Here is a 13192-nt window from a genome sequence, read left to right on the forward strand (position 1 = left end):
TAATCGCCACACAAGTGTTGTCGGCATTTGAAAGACATTCCCCGCCCCAGATGAGGGGACAGTTCATTTTGTTTAGCCCTGCCTGGCGCCAGAATCATCCCCCAGTCACGACAGGCGGATCTAAAGCTATCGCCGTTTAACGTTAGGAGCGCGCGCTAGACTACCAGGCTTTGCTTCCTCCATCCAGCCCTACATTTAAGAGCTGCCGCCCTCAGGCTGCCAAGGGGCAGCAAACCGCCCCCTCGGCCGAGTTTTCAGCCTGCTACTGCGGGGACAAACACCCACATCCCCCCTCACACCGCCCGTCCCCCCTCGGGCCAACGGCGCGGGCCGCCCGCGCTTCCTGCCCGCGCTCTGGGCGGAGCTCGCGCGTCAGGGGGTGACGCGGCGGCGCTGCCTCTCGTGCTGCCCTCGGGGGTTGCGCGGCGGCCCCGCGGGGCCCGCGGCGCGGCGGGGGGCGCAGCGGCGGCGCGGCGCGGGCAGCATGGCGCTCACGGGGCCGGAGGGCGCCGCCGACCCGCCGGGTAACGGGCGCGAGCGCTGGGGTGGCGGGGGCGGCGCGCGCGCGTGCACCGGGTGGCGGGGGGGGGGAGATGGCGGCAGCGGCGGATCGGGGCCCGCCACCGCATCCCTTCTCCCGGGAGCGGCGGCGGCTGGCGTGCGAGCGGGCGGCGGGCGCTGCGGTCCTGCCGCCCCCGCCTCAGCTGCCGGTGTTTGGCCGCGGGTCGACACCGGCGCAGGCGCCCCCTGGGGCGGTCCTGACGGGGCTCTGTCGGTTATCCGCCGCCTGTACCTGCTGGAAGAGCCGCGGCTGGCGGCTCGGCGCGCACTTCGACGGGTCGCGCCGGCCCGAAAGCGGGGGGTTGGTGGCGGCAGTGAGGAAGGGCGCTTGTGGCGGGAGCTCCCGGGCGCTGCGGGGCCGGGCCCTCGGAGTTGGCTTCGCTCTCCCTCGAAGGGGTCCGGAGGGTGCTGGGACACCCGCATCGCCCCGACGGACACGCTGAAGCGGGAAAAACAAAAACCAGCTGCGTGAGAGGCTGCAGCTTGGTAGTGGGAACGAGGTGTGCTCCAGCTGCTCCGGGGCTCTACGCCAAAAGTGCCATTTCACGGGTTAAACAGAAGTCGCTTGAAGGGGAGAAACAAAATGAGCTGCACGTTGTCGGTTTTAAAATGGACAGTTCTGTCAGTGGCAGCTTTCAGTGGTGCTGCAGAGATCCCGGGCACTTCCCTTTTTAATATTTCTGAGGGAATGCCTGCTGCTGAGCCTGCACTTCAGCCTGGGCTTTCATCCCTCAGCTTGTCAGACGGGCCTGCCCGCACTGCTCTCAGTGGAGCTGTGTGCGGCGCCGACTGTAATCAGTTTTTGTGGTCTGAGGTTTTTCCAGGTTCCTCTGGCAAAGCTGATGTGAACCTGCCCTGCCCTTTCTCCCGTGCCGTTTGAGGTCAAGCCATGACTAGCAACTGTTCTGCTGCTGCAGAACCGAATGGGTTTGTCTGAAATGGGAAACATGGAAGGGTGTTTCAGCAACAGCCTGAGAAGTGGTGGCAGCAGGAGAAAAGTTCTGCTTAGATGGAAGCAAAATTTGCATGCTGGTAGTGTTTGTGGAGCCCGACTGAACAGGCAGAAGGCCGTTGATGATGGTGTGTACATCTGGCAGGGATGCAAAGGATCTGTGTTCAGGAGCAGGCCGTTGGGAAGCTGAGCGGAGTGTTTCTCCCCAGCCTTTCAGTGGCAGGGCACGCCACAAAGCAAGACTGTGCTGGTCTGGAGGCCGGTTTGTTTCCCTGTGATTCCTGCCTGTAACAAATACTTAATAATCTCTTGTGAACAGTTTTGTGTCAGGAGATGGACGGTTGTGGTTATAACACAGAAAGCTTTCTGAGCCTGGGATTTGCATGTTTAGCTAGACGTGGTGGGCACAACTAACAGGACTCTTCTATTATTCTGAGACTTTAGTGACTTTTGTGGTTGTCATTTGCCTTTCAAGCTAACTTTGTAAAGGCTTCAGCTACACAAGTGTCTGTCTGCTATGCAAGACCTGAATGGTTCTTAAAACAAGTGCTGACACGGAAAATGTCAGCAAGGTGCACACAGGTACCCAAGGTAAAGCGGCAAGATCCAATGCTTCTCTCTTTGGACAGGCAGGTTAACAAATAACTTAGCAGTAGGGTGCTGCTGCTCACTGTTGTAGAGGACCTGTCTGCCATCTGTTGCTACAGTTCAAGAAACTCTTAATGGTGCCAGAGGGCATCCAGTTGAAGAAGATTTAATTAATTAAACACCAAGTAATGCTGAGGTTGTCATGAGCTGTCTGTGGCAGGCTGATAGCAGGAACATCCTTTCTATCTACTATTGTAATTTCTGTGTGCAGCACAGTAATTTTTTGAACGGTGGAGAAACTTGTGCTTGGCGCTGCTACAGGGCAGTGCTGGTTTGCTGAATTAGGATGTGCAAATGTGGACCTGGTCAGCCTAGGAAAAGGGGTACTGTAGGTGCCTATAGCTCCTTGTAGTTCTTCAATTTGTGTTGTTTCACATTAACATGACGAAAGTACTGTAATACTGTCGCAGCTGGGTTAATCCTTTATAAAGAACTTTGGAAGCAACTTGTAGTGCTTTATCCCCTTGCAAGTACTTGTATACCAGACTATACTAAGAATAATTTTTTAACTGAAACGCATAATAGTAAAAAAAAAACCTTTGGAGAATCATTGCAGTCATCAGAAAAATGTGCTTTTAAGCAAATTGCAAGCTTTGAAGTCCTGTTTTGTGTGGAGAACATGCATTTACCCCTTCAATTCTGCATATATGGCCTGTATGTGAGTTGGGTTGGGGTAAGGAGATGAAGGAACATCACCTGGCCTTATCCCCTGAGCTTTTGTCATGCTTTGAAAATGGAAGGTTACAATTGGGCAAATTTTATAATTGTTAGTTATAGAATGACTGGAAGGGTGAAGAGCTGTGCCAGAGGGACACCTTGTGTGGTATGTGAACTTACTTACCTACCTGTCTAGAAGGCATAGAAGTTGCAGCTGATAGAATTTCTTCTTTCCAGACTAGTAATTCCCTTGTTCATGTGGTTTACCTTGGGGAAGTGAAACATGAGGATTTTTTTATTCTGTGTTCTGTATCCCATTGACTTTTTAAGCCCATGCTGTTGGGTCACTTGTGTCTTGGTATGGTCTGCTAAACTAGTGCCAGCCCTGGAACACCCTGTGGTAACGTGCTTTATATTTTAAGTTTCAGTAGGGTGTAAAACCAAGGTAGTTTGTCCTGGGTCCTGTTATCACTGCTGGTTTGCTGCTATTTCTGTTATAGCTGTAGAGGCAGTTTTTTTCCTGGACACTTCTGAATGGAAGAGGGAGTCAGTTTCCCAAAGTTCACCAAAGTTCCCAAACATCACCAGTAATGTTTATAAAACAAATTTTTAACTTCTGGATGAACAGATGTAGGAGCAGGGTTTGTAAACTAACAAGCCAGAAAAGGGTGACCTGATTTTTCCCTGCTTAGGAATTTCTCCAAACATTTTTTCATTTATTCTGTAACAAACTCTTGCACCCTGTCTGTGCTGGAGAGGGGAATTATGTGAGTTGAATGCTGAATTAAGATGATGGTACTTCTTCAGCAGAGCTGATTCATAGCCTCCTCCTTGCTTTTCTCCCAAGGGCAGAGTTCAGCAGTTTCTAGCATGGCTTTATGGATTGAGCCTCTCTGATTTCTGGGGTCTTTCTGGATCTGTCTGCAGACTTTGTTTCCAACTTGAAAATTGTGTCATCAGCGTGCCAGAGCATGGCTTCAGGTAGTGCAGGCTCCTGATGGAAGAAGGGTCAAATGTTACCCATAGCAAGGACAGGTAAATTGGATTTTGGTGAGCTTGGAGATATGCCATCCATTTGTAAAACAGAGTCCGTGTACCTCTGGCACTGATGACCACCTTCATGATTCCCACCCTATTTCCTGTAGCTTTTTGAGATGCTGCTGAAGAAGCACAGATTTTGAAAGCTTCTTCGGAATAAGGCTCTTGCAGAGCTGGGAGCAGAGATGAGGCAGAAGTCTGTGCTTCTGTAGGCAGAAAACTATACAATTTGCATCTGTTCAGCGAGGCAAGCTGTAGAGAAAACAAAATGGACTACGTGAGGTGCAGGATTTAAAACCAAACTGTAAATCTTTGTTTGCTTCCCAGTGTGTATGAGGAGATTGTTGGGAAGCACGTAGGTAAAAGGGAGAGAAGTCTGTAGAAAGGAGGACTGGTTCTGGGAGGGCTCTGGTGGCCTGGCTTAGCTGCCTGGGCTGCAGCTCTCGACCTGAAGGAGTTGACTTTGGAGGCTACATTAAAGCAGAAGCAAGCGCTGATGTGTATGTCACATTGGGTTGTAGCTCTTGCGGAGCACAGGAGTTACGCTCCATGGGAGTCTGCACTGCAGACGTACTTTGATACAGTTCTTTGGGTCGTGCTTCTGAAAGCCTTTAGCTCAAGGACTGATTTTATTTTCATGAATTTTATGGTTTAACATGAGTAGGTTTAAGCTCTTGTATAAGAACCCACTGAGCCTGCCTGTGTGGTGTTAAAACTTTCAACTTGAAAGGAGGGTGGCTTGCTTTTTTGTGTTTTAATCTCCCTTCAAATGCTTCATACTTGTTATAGAGCAAATTTAATTTGGCTTCTCTTCTTGCTGAGACTAGATCTGATTTAGAGCTGTTTTTCCGGAGTGTTGATATAAATGTAACCATGCAATACTTTACTCTTGGCCTCATCTTCTCTCTGGCATATTCATTTTTAACAGTACTAATGTCAAAACAGGAGTTGCATTACAAGAATGCAGGAGGAAAAAAAAGTCACATCAGTTAGCAGTTGCCAGTGATTTTTAAGTACTACTGCGTGTAAGTTGTAATGAGACATAAGGATATTTTTGTGCTTCAGAAATCATTCATTTTTACAAGTGTTTTGGTGATAGTGCATAACCAAAATGCAAAACAGGTGTTTATTCAAAGTGAGTAAGCCCAAGCTGAATGAAGGAGGGAGATGAGAAATAACACATCATTCATCTACATGGTTGTGAAAGATAAGTAGGGTCCCACGCTTGTAAATTGTATTTTTCATAAAGAGGCTGTTTGATTATTTTGTTATATGTGTGCAAGCGTGTCTTCGTTCTGAAATGATTCTGTGTACGTTCTAAAGAGGAAAAGTAGGGTTACTTTTGTTGAGGTTTTTGAGGTTCTGTGGTGGAATTTTTTTTTTAATGTCTCAGATTATAGTTTTGGCTTTTTGTTTAGTGTTTGGGATGACCTTTCTGTGGGATCTTAAAGCCTTACAATACTGCATCTTCATTCCTAATGTTAGCTCTGAAATTTCTACAGTTTTCTGCTCAGTCATTGTTAGACTTACCCTGTCCAGTATCTTATAATTAGCATGTCATTTGCCTGATTTGTTTTCTTCTGGCATTGTTGTGGAGCAGAAGATCTTGCTGTGTTTGTGCAAAAGAAAGTAAAACCTGTTATCTCTTGGTGTGTGTTGGTGTTTGCCTACTAACAGAAGTGCAAAATTGTTATTTACTACTTTAGTCTTAGAAAGAAGTGAATTTGGGACTCAGCTGAAAAACTGTTTTTGCTTGCTGAGTTTATTTCTCTTTATCATTATGGAATGGGCAATTAAAATAGATTTTTTTTTTTTTTAATGGATTTTACTAGTTTCTGGTTTGCACTTGTGTACCACTTACAGTGCAGTGTCCGGTACCAAGAGACAGCTTGGCATTGCTGTTCAAATGTTGCTGTGATGGAAATTATCACACTTTTCAGTGTTTGAGAGTAGTTTATATAGAGAGTTTGATGTATGCCCTTGTGAACTTTTGATACTCTTTTCTCCAGGTGACTGTACTTAGGTGAAGGACCAATTGAGTCTAATTCTATTTAGATAGATGCAGCTGTTACTTGACATCAGGTGATTGGAGCTGTGGGTGAAGTAAACCAATTGCTGTTGATTTCAGTAGAGGATTTGTTATTTTATTCTGTTTCTTAAATGAGAAGAGCTCAGGTTGTACAAGTGTATAGCTAGGGAATTTCAAAGCTGCTTAAATATTGGATTTATTTTCTTACAGCAGATCCCCAGAAAAGTGTGGAAGATGAAATTGAATCGGTTCTGCAGGAGCGGATAATGATTTTGGATGGAGGTATGGGTACCATGATCCAGCAACATGCCCTGTCAGAAGATGATTTCCGAGGGCATGAATTTAAAGATCATTCCAGGTCCTTGAAAGGCAATAATGACCTTCTCAGTATAACTCAACCTGATATAATCTGTGACATACACAAGGTAGGTGGTTTTGAGTTCTATCTTTTGACAAGAGAAGGAAGAATTTGGCCTCTGTGCTCCCCTTTTCTATGCCGCAGGCTACTGGCTCTCCTGTGTCTTTTGGGGATAGGGAAGAGAGTGCTAGGTAACCATGCGAAAAAGAACGAGCAGATTTGACTGTTCTGGTTGTGTGAGCACAGTGTTCGTGTCTTGGTTCCTGATGTCACCCAGGCAGTGTTGTTTTTACATCCCTTTTTGACTTATGTCTCTGATGCATTGCTGTGAATTGTAGATTCTGATTCATTTCACTTTTCTTTTCTCCTCAACCAGCACTTGAAATGCATTTAAGTAGGACATATCTGAATTCTGGATGCGTGTTTCTATAATTGCGTATTAAAGAGCTGTTAAATGTGGCAGCCTGAAGCCGGCCTCTCCATAGTTAATGAATATATGTGCTTCCACAATCTTATTTTTTCCCTAGAATATTGATGTGTGGCCCAGAGAATAAACCAGTCTAGGATTGATCATTAGGAAATTGCAAATAGATTTTATTATTCTCCTATGTTCAATTAGGCTTTAAAAAACAACTTTCCGAGTGTTATATTTCTTGAGTTGAAGGTATTTGTAGGTCTTACTGTAACAATTGGATCATTTGAATAGCCTTGCAACTTGTTGATACTCAGTTGAAAGCTCACATCTGTTCTGGGTTTTTCCAATTTTTTTATTAAAAAGATCTGTATTTCATTGATTAGAATCGTAACTGGCTTATGTTCATTAAATTTGGTATGTAATCTCTAGTTTTATATTTACATTCTAACTGCCATTCTTTGGATTTTAAGAATGATGAGTAGAAAAGAGTCAAGAGTCTCTGACGTATAAAAATTTCAGGAGGAAATATTTGCAGATGGGGTTCAGTCCCTAGACTGTCAACTGAGCTGTAGTCGTCATGAACCTTGGAATTTATAATAGCTTGTGGTTTTAGTTGGGTAGGCTGGTTTAACAGTTGAATTTAGCAGGTTTAGCAAAGCAATAGTGATGTGACTTGAGAACGAATGTGTTGAGTCAAACCAAGTAGGCTGCTATCATCCTTCCAGCAGCCAGTTGTAGGTGCTTTAGGAAGAGTGTAAGAAAAGAACAAGTCTGTGGTGGTGCTCCTGCCTGTAGCAGCTTTTGAGTCAGGGGCTTTCTGAGCCATGGGTGGTGACTTCAGATTTTATAGCTACCAGTGGTTATTTCTTCTAAGAACTGGACAGAACTTGAAATAATACATGAAAATATTTCTACAAAGTAACTATAATCCCACTATGTGTATGGTGGTGGTGGTGGTTTTTTTTTTTTAATGGCCCAGTGAGTCAGATCTCACAGATATCAGTAACTTGAAAAGTAAATGTTAGCTGTACCTTGTCTGGCAAAGTAAGATTCAGTGGTAAGAGAGGTGATGTATTTTCAAAGGCAAAAATGATCTTCCTGCTCTGAGCATACTCTTTCTTTCTGTGGTGGTATACGATAAAGTTGAAGGGCTTTTGCTAAAATGACAGATCTGAACTAAACAAAAGGTAGTACAAAGCTGTACACATTTAACATCTTTCTTGAGTCTAGATGATTTTCAGAAGTAATGAAGCCATTCTGTCCCAGTATGCTCTTGTGCTGTACAGCTCCCTTCAGAATGTTTACATTTTCTAATCCTCAGTTGTTTAATTGGTGCCTTTTCTGAGTCTGCCCACAGCAGCCCGTGCTTGCTGATGGCAATTGGACTATGTCCAGACATGTCCCTGTGCAGAAATCTAGAATACTCTCCAGGTGCTGGACTCTGTAAATGTCACCTGTTAATAGAAAGTGTGGCTGATACTAAAACTCTGAAAATTGGTTGCATGGAACACTTCTATCGCTTTGGCCCTGTGCCTTTGAGTAAGGCCTTCAGAGTTTGATCTGCTGCTTTGAATTAGGAGATGATTTGTGACTTTTTGTCAACTGAATGAGACAAAGTAGTTGGGTTGCTTTCATTCCATATCTCACTTCTGGAGATGTTGGGAGTGTTTTTCTTTCATGTCTTGCAGGAATACTTGTTGTCCGGCGCTGACATCATTGAAACTAACACTTTCAGTAGCACCCGAGTTGCACAAGCTGATTATGGTCTTGAGCATTTGGTAAGAATGCGAAAATATTTACACATTAAAATATTAATCGAGATTTTTGTCTTAGCAGCCAAGATCAGCTTAGTCCCAGAGTCCGTTGGTATTGTGTTTACTGACTGTGTGCTGCCTCTTGAGCCACGTGATGGGGTTGTAACTCATTTCCGCTGCTGTGGACAATTGTACTTACTGTGTGTGACAGTCATAGTGTGCCTCTTGTTGACGAAGGCACGGGCAATAATAATTTGTCCTAGATTTTGTTTGAGTAGTCACAGAATGTCTCAGTTCTGTGAACAGAGATGTTTTGCTTCAGTCCTTCCAACTTACCAAATGCCACAATGGAACTGTTTTTTTCCTGGATGTTATTTTGCGTGTTGTTTGTGGTGCCTTTGTCATAGCTATTCTGTGTTACGTATTGTTTGAGAATTTGAGAAATATATACAAGAAAATACTTGGAAATATGCTACTTCAATAAAAAGTGAATTTAAAAGTAGGTTAATTTCGTCCTTGAAGTCCTATTCTTCAGCTTCTGTTGACTTCAGCGGGATTTAATTAGTATCTTACAGAATGAAATTTTTATTATTAGCAGCTGTACGCTGGGGCGTACATGGGATGAGACCTGCCATGTAACTCTGTTGCTGAGATGATTAGAGCTGTTCCTTTTGAAGTTTTGTAATAGTGCTTATATGCATTTGTATGGTTTAGAGAGCCTTCAGAGTGTACTGTGAGCTACTGAATGGAAGTGCTGTGTGTCTTTGAGGATGAGTTGTGCTGTACTGAACTAAAGGTTACTCAGTAATTGTCTGTAATTGCTCTAGGCATATCGGTTAAATAGAGTCTCTGCACAGGTGGCCAGAAAAGCAGCAAATGATGTAACTGCTCAGACAGGTAAGCAATATTTATTTTAATTTCTTACTCATTTGTGATTTTGACTGTCTTGCTACAGTCTTTGAAATGCTGCTAACTAGACGATAGCTTGATGGTTTACATCATGGGGTCATAACTCGCAGGCATTACAAGTTACTTAGGTTCGTACGGCACAAATCTTTGTACTACAGTAGCTGATTGTAGGAAAATGTGGATTGCCAGTTACTCCTAGTGTAAGTCTCACGGTTTGACTTTACTAAGCGCATTCCAGTAGCTGCTGAGTATGTGACTGTTGTCTGTAAATGTACAGTCTTTTACCTTATTGGCTTTATGTGAGAGGGTTATAGCTCATTTACACTGCTGTAGACAATGCTGTCTTTCAGACAAGTAATCTCCTCTTGTATTCTGGCATCAAACTGTATTTCAAGATAACAGTCCTGCTGCTGCTGTCAAGATAACACCTTACTGATGTGATTCATAGGATGCAATAAAAATGTAAGATTTGAAATATGCTTTAAAAAGAAGTGGGTTTTTTTATGAACACATGCCAGAAGATTCAAATCAGGCTATCTAGTGAAAAATGCCAGGACAGTTCTATACTGTGCATTTAAAGTAATTGAATGAAGCTTCCTCTGTCAGAGACAAATGATACTTAGAAGAAAAATTAATTGACCCAATTGCCTTTTTTATAGATGTTCTTCTGTCTCTTGTGTATACACTGAACATCTTGTTGGATAGGATTAAAGCAAAGAAGTCAGCTGTGCTGGGTAATCTTGTGCTGATCAAAGTCTTGATTTGAGACAGGAGTTTCCTGTTTTATAGTTCTTCGTCCCTGAATAATATGCATGTCTTGGTGTCCTTGGAGTTTTTTTTACATTGGCATGGCTATCATTGTAAAACCAGAGGTAAATTGTGTGATTTGGTTTCTTTTTTTCCTTCTGTGTCTTGGTTTAGGAATTAGGAGATATGTTGCTGGAGCCATGGGTCCAACAAACAGAACACTCTCTGTGTCACCATCTGTGGAGAGACCAGATTACAGGAACATAAGTAAGCATTTATAACCATCAAGTTATTTAATTTAGGTGGTGGTCTTGAAAGAAATGCCTCCAGATGAAATTAACATCGTTGCTGTTCTACAGCTTTTGATGAACTAGTTGAAGCCTATAAGGAACAAGCCAAAGGACTTTTGGATGGAGGAGTTGATATAATGTTAGTGGAAACCATATTTGATACAGCCAATGCCAAGGTGAGACTCCTGGAAAAAAATACTCGGTAATAGAAGTATTTGGTGTAGTACCTAAGGAAATTCAGTGTAGTACTTGTAAGAGCTATCAGCTACTGCTTACTAAATACATGAAAAGACTCTTTAGTCATTAGTAAACAGGTAGAATGTAAGCAAATGGTTTTTAACCAGCCTTTTCCAGAGTTTTTCCTTTGCCTTTTAATATGTGCTCTTAGTATCTTTCTGGCTGTTTGTGCCAGCTGTCTTCTTATTCCCAGAAGCTGTGCTGTGTTGCAAAACATCTCCAGACGCATCTGATGTTTGAATTTTTCAGTGTAAGCACGTCTGTCCAAAGGGTGCTTGTGATGCATGCTGGAGAGGGTATGTCCAGTGTGTCTGATTGCGGGTGCGGGAAAGCTTGTGAGACAGTCCTGTTAAAATGTGTTATTTTGGGGAGCTCTGACACTCTGCCATCAGCTTTAAAAAAGAACAGTTGGGAGTAGAGAATTAGAAGCGTAAAACAGGAGGAATAAAATGTTGAAATATGCCACAATTTGTGTGATTTTGACACCTCCTTTAATAATTGCTCGGTGCAGATGGGAGAGTTGTTAGGGCGCTTAAAACCGTCTTACAATTTTTCATGGAGAAGTCTTTCTGGAAATGCACACAGCATTTCTTCAGGCTTGTGCCACAGGCTGATTAACATGTGCAGTGGCATGATTTTCCCTTTGCAGATTTGACCAGTCAACATGGAGGTTTGGTTAGGATCCTATAGGCTTAACATAGTGCTGAGCTCATGTCCACATGCAACTTTCTTACCCTAAGCAGGAAATGTTCAGGACCTTCCAAGGGGTCACAGCAGACCTTACTGTTAAAATTTGTGGTGGTTAGAATCCTTTACAAACTGCATGTCTAAACAGATTAAAGGGCAGTGATGTGTGCGGTGGGGGTTGTGCTGCAGATGTGAGGGAGAAGTATGTGCTGATGTAATTTGGGTTTCAGAGTAGTTTTGGTCTTATTTGATTAACCCATGGTACTTGCTTTCTGCTTGTTACCAAAATGTGTTTTGGAACATCCAAAAGATGTTAGGTGTAAGGGTAAAACCTCTTCAGTATAGTAAGTTCTTGCAGGCTACATGAAGTGGCAAGTTTCGTAAACAGCCATAAAAAAATACTAAAAAAAAAAAAATAAAGGAGGGGGGGCAGGGGCAAAAAAACCACACAAACAAAAAACAAACTGAAGAACTCCTGAAATGTCCATTAATATTTTGCAACTTATTCTTCTATAGGCAGCTCTTTTTGCACTCCAGACATTGTTTGAGGAAGAGTATGCTCCCCGACCCATATTTGTAAGTATGTATTATTTAATGTTTTACATATACTTAAGCTTGATTTGTGAACTAGCGGAGATGGCAGTTGATTAAAGTGTTTTGAAGTGAGGGGAATAAGTGTCTTGGAAATGTACTTTTTTCACATGATTGTGAAAGGAGAAACTCTGATGTGAAGAGCTTTATCAAATCAGCCTTGGGTATCTCTGTCCAGCTTAACAATCTGAAGGCTAAGGAATGACTTCATTCCAGTGTGTATTCATTGTGTGTATTTCCACAGGAAAAGGCCTGATGATTATTTTTCAGGCTTGCTATTTTAAGGATAATAAGAGCCAGTGCTTCAAGGATTAAATTAAGCAAATTCTGCCATAATTTAAAGTAGAATATGAGTGGACATTTGAAGTCCGAAAAGGTCTATCTAACTCCATATTCTTTCTCTGACATGTCTTTTCCTGACAGTGGGCAGTCAGGAATGCATAGGAATTAGTACACAAAAAGAATAAGCTTATTTTAAAAGTTCTGATATATTCCAGTTTTCGGCAGTTTGCAGCCCAGACTTTCTGATCTGCAGTTTGTATCTGTTCGTATCTTTTTGTTGAATCTGTTTACTCCTTCCTTGAACCTTTGCTCAAACCTATGTGGGCCCCAGGCATCAACAAAATAATCTGTCAGTAACTTTTGCAGGTTATGAATGCACTGGTTTGAAAGTTTGCTTAGTTTTGGACATTCCACCTGATAACTTCTTTTGTGTCTTGCCATTTGTCTCTTGAAAGTGACAGTGAGCAGCTGTTCCATGTTCCCTTTGCTGCGTATTCATGACATTTATATTCCTCTGTGAGAGCCTACTTTAGTCATCTTTTTTCATCCTGAGGAGTCCTTGTCTGTTTAGCTGCTCCTTTTATTCATTATTCTTGTCACCTTTTTGTTTTTCACTTCCTCAAGTCAGAGGGGAATTAGAATAGCATGCAGTAGTCAAAGTGCAGACGTCAGGGATTTGTATGATAGCCCAGTGATGTCCTCTGCCTTGTCCATTCATTTCTTTGTAGTTCCTGACGTTTTACTTTCACAGAATCACAGAATCATCTAGGTTGGAAAAGACCTTGAAGATCATCCAGTCCAACCATTAACCTAACACTGACCGTTCCCAACTACACCATATCCCTCAGCGCTATGTCAGCCCGACTCTTAAACACCTCCAGGGATGGGGACTCTACCACTGCCCTGGGCAGCCCATTCCAACGCCTAACAACCTGTTCTGTTAAGAAATGCTTCCTAATATCCAGTCTAAACCTTCCCTGGTGCAACTTGAGGCCATTACCTCTTGTCCTGTCACTTGTTACTTCGTTAAAGGGACT

The 13192-nt window shown here is 43.1% G+C and overlaps 1 protein-coding gene across 7 annotated transcripts in view; it reads left to right on the forward strand.

Annotated features, from left to right (window-relative positions):
• Positions 1–430: 430 nt before the first annotated feature.
• The window catches only part of MTR (5-methyltetrahydrofolate-homocysteine methyltransferase), a 59177-nt gene continuing 46415 nt past the window's right edge, over positions 431–13192 (forward strand). For 6 of the 7 annotated variants that reach the window (XR_012628217.1, XR_012628218.1, XR_012628219.1 and 3 more), the window contains exons 1-7: positions 431–524; positions 6096–6310; positions 8347–8436; positions 9240–9309; positions 10243–10335; positions 10428–10534; positions 11799–11858. Coding sequence is in view for 3 of the 7 variants with exons in the window: in XM_074863206.1 (XP_074719307.1) it covers positions 485–524; positions 6096–6310; positions 8347–8436; positions 9240–9309; positions 10243–10335; positions 10428–10534; positions 11799–11858 (675 nt within the window). In the remaining 4 variants the exon portion in view is untranslated. The remainder of the gene's footprint in view (positions 525–6095; positions 6311–8346; positions 8437–9239; positions 9310–10242; positions 10336–10427; positions 10535–11798; positions 11859–13192) is intronic. The other variant, XM_074863207.1, reaches the window with a different exon arrangement.

The sequence above is a fragment of the Strix uralensis genome, chromosome 3, assembly GCF_047716275.1.
Source record: "Strix uralensis isolate ZFMK-TIS-50842 chromosome 3, bStrUra1, whole genome shotgun sequence".
NCBI classification, from domain to species: domain Eukaryota; kingdom Metazoa; phylum Chordata; class Aves; order Strigiformes; family Strigidae; genus Strix; species Strix uralensis.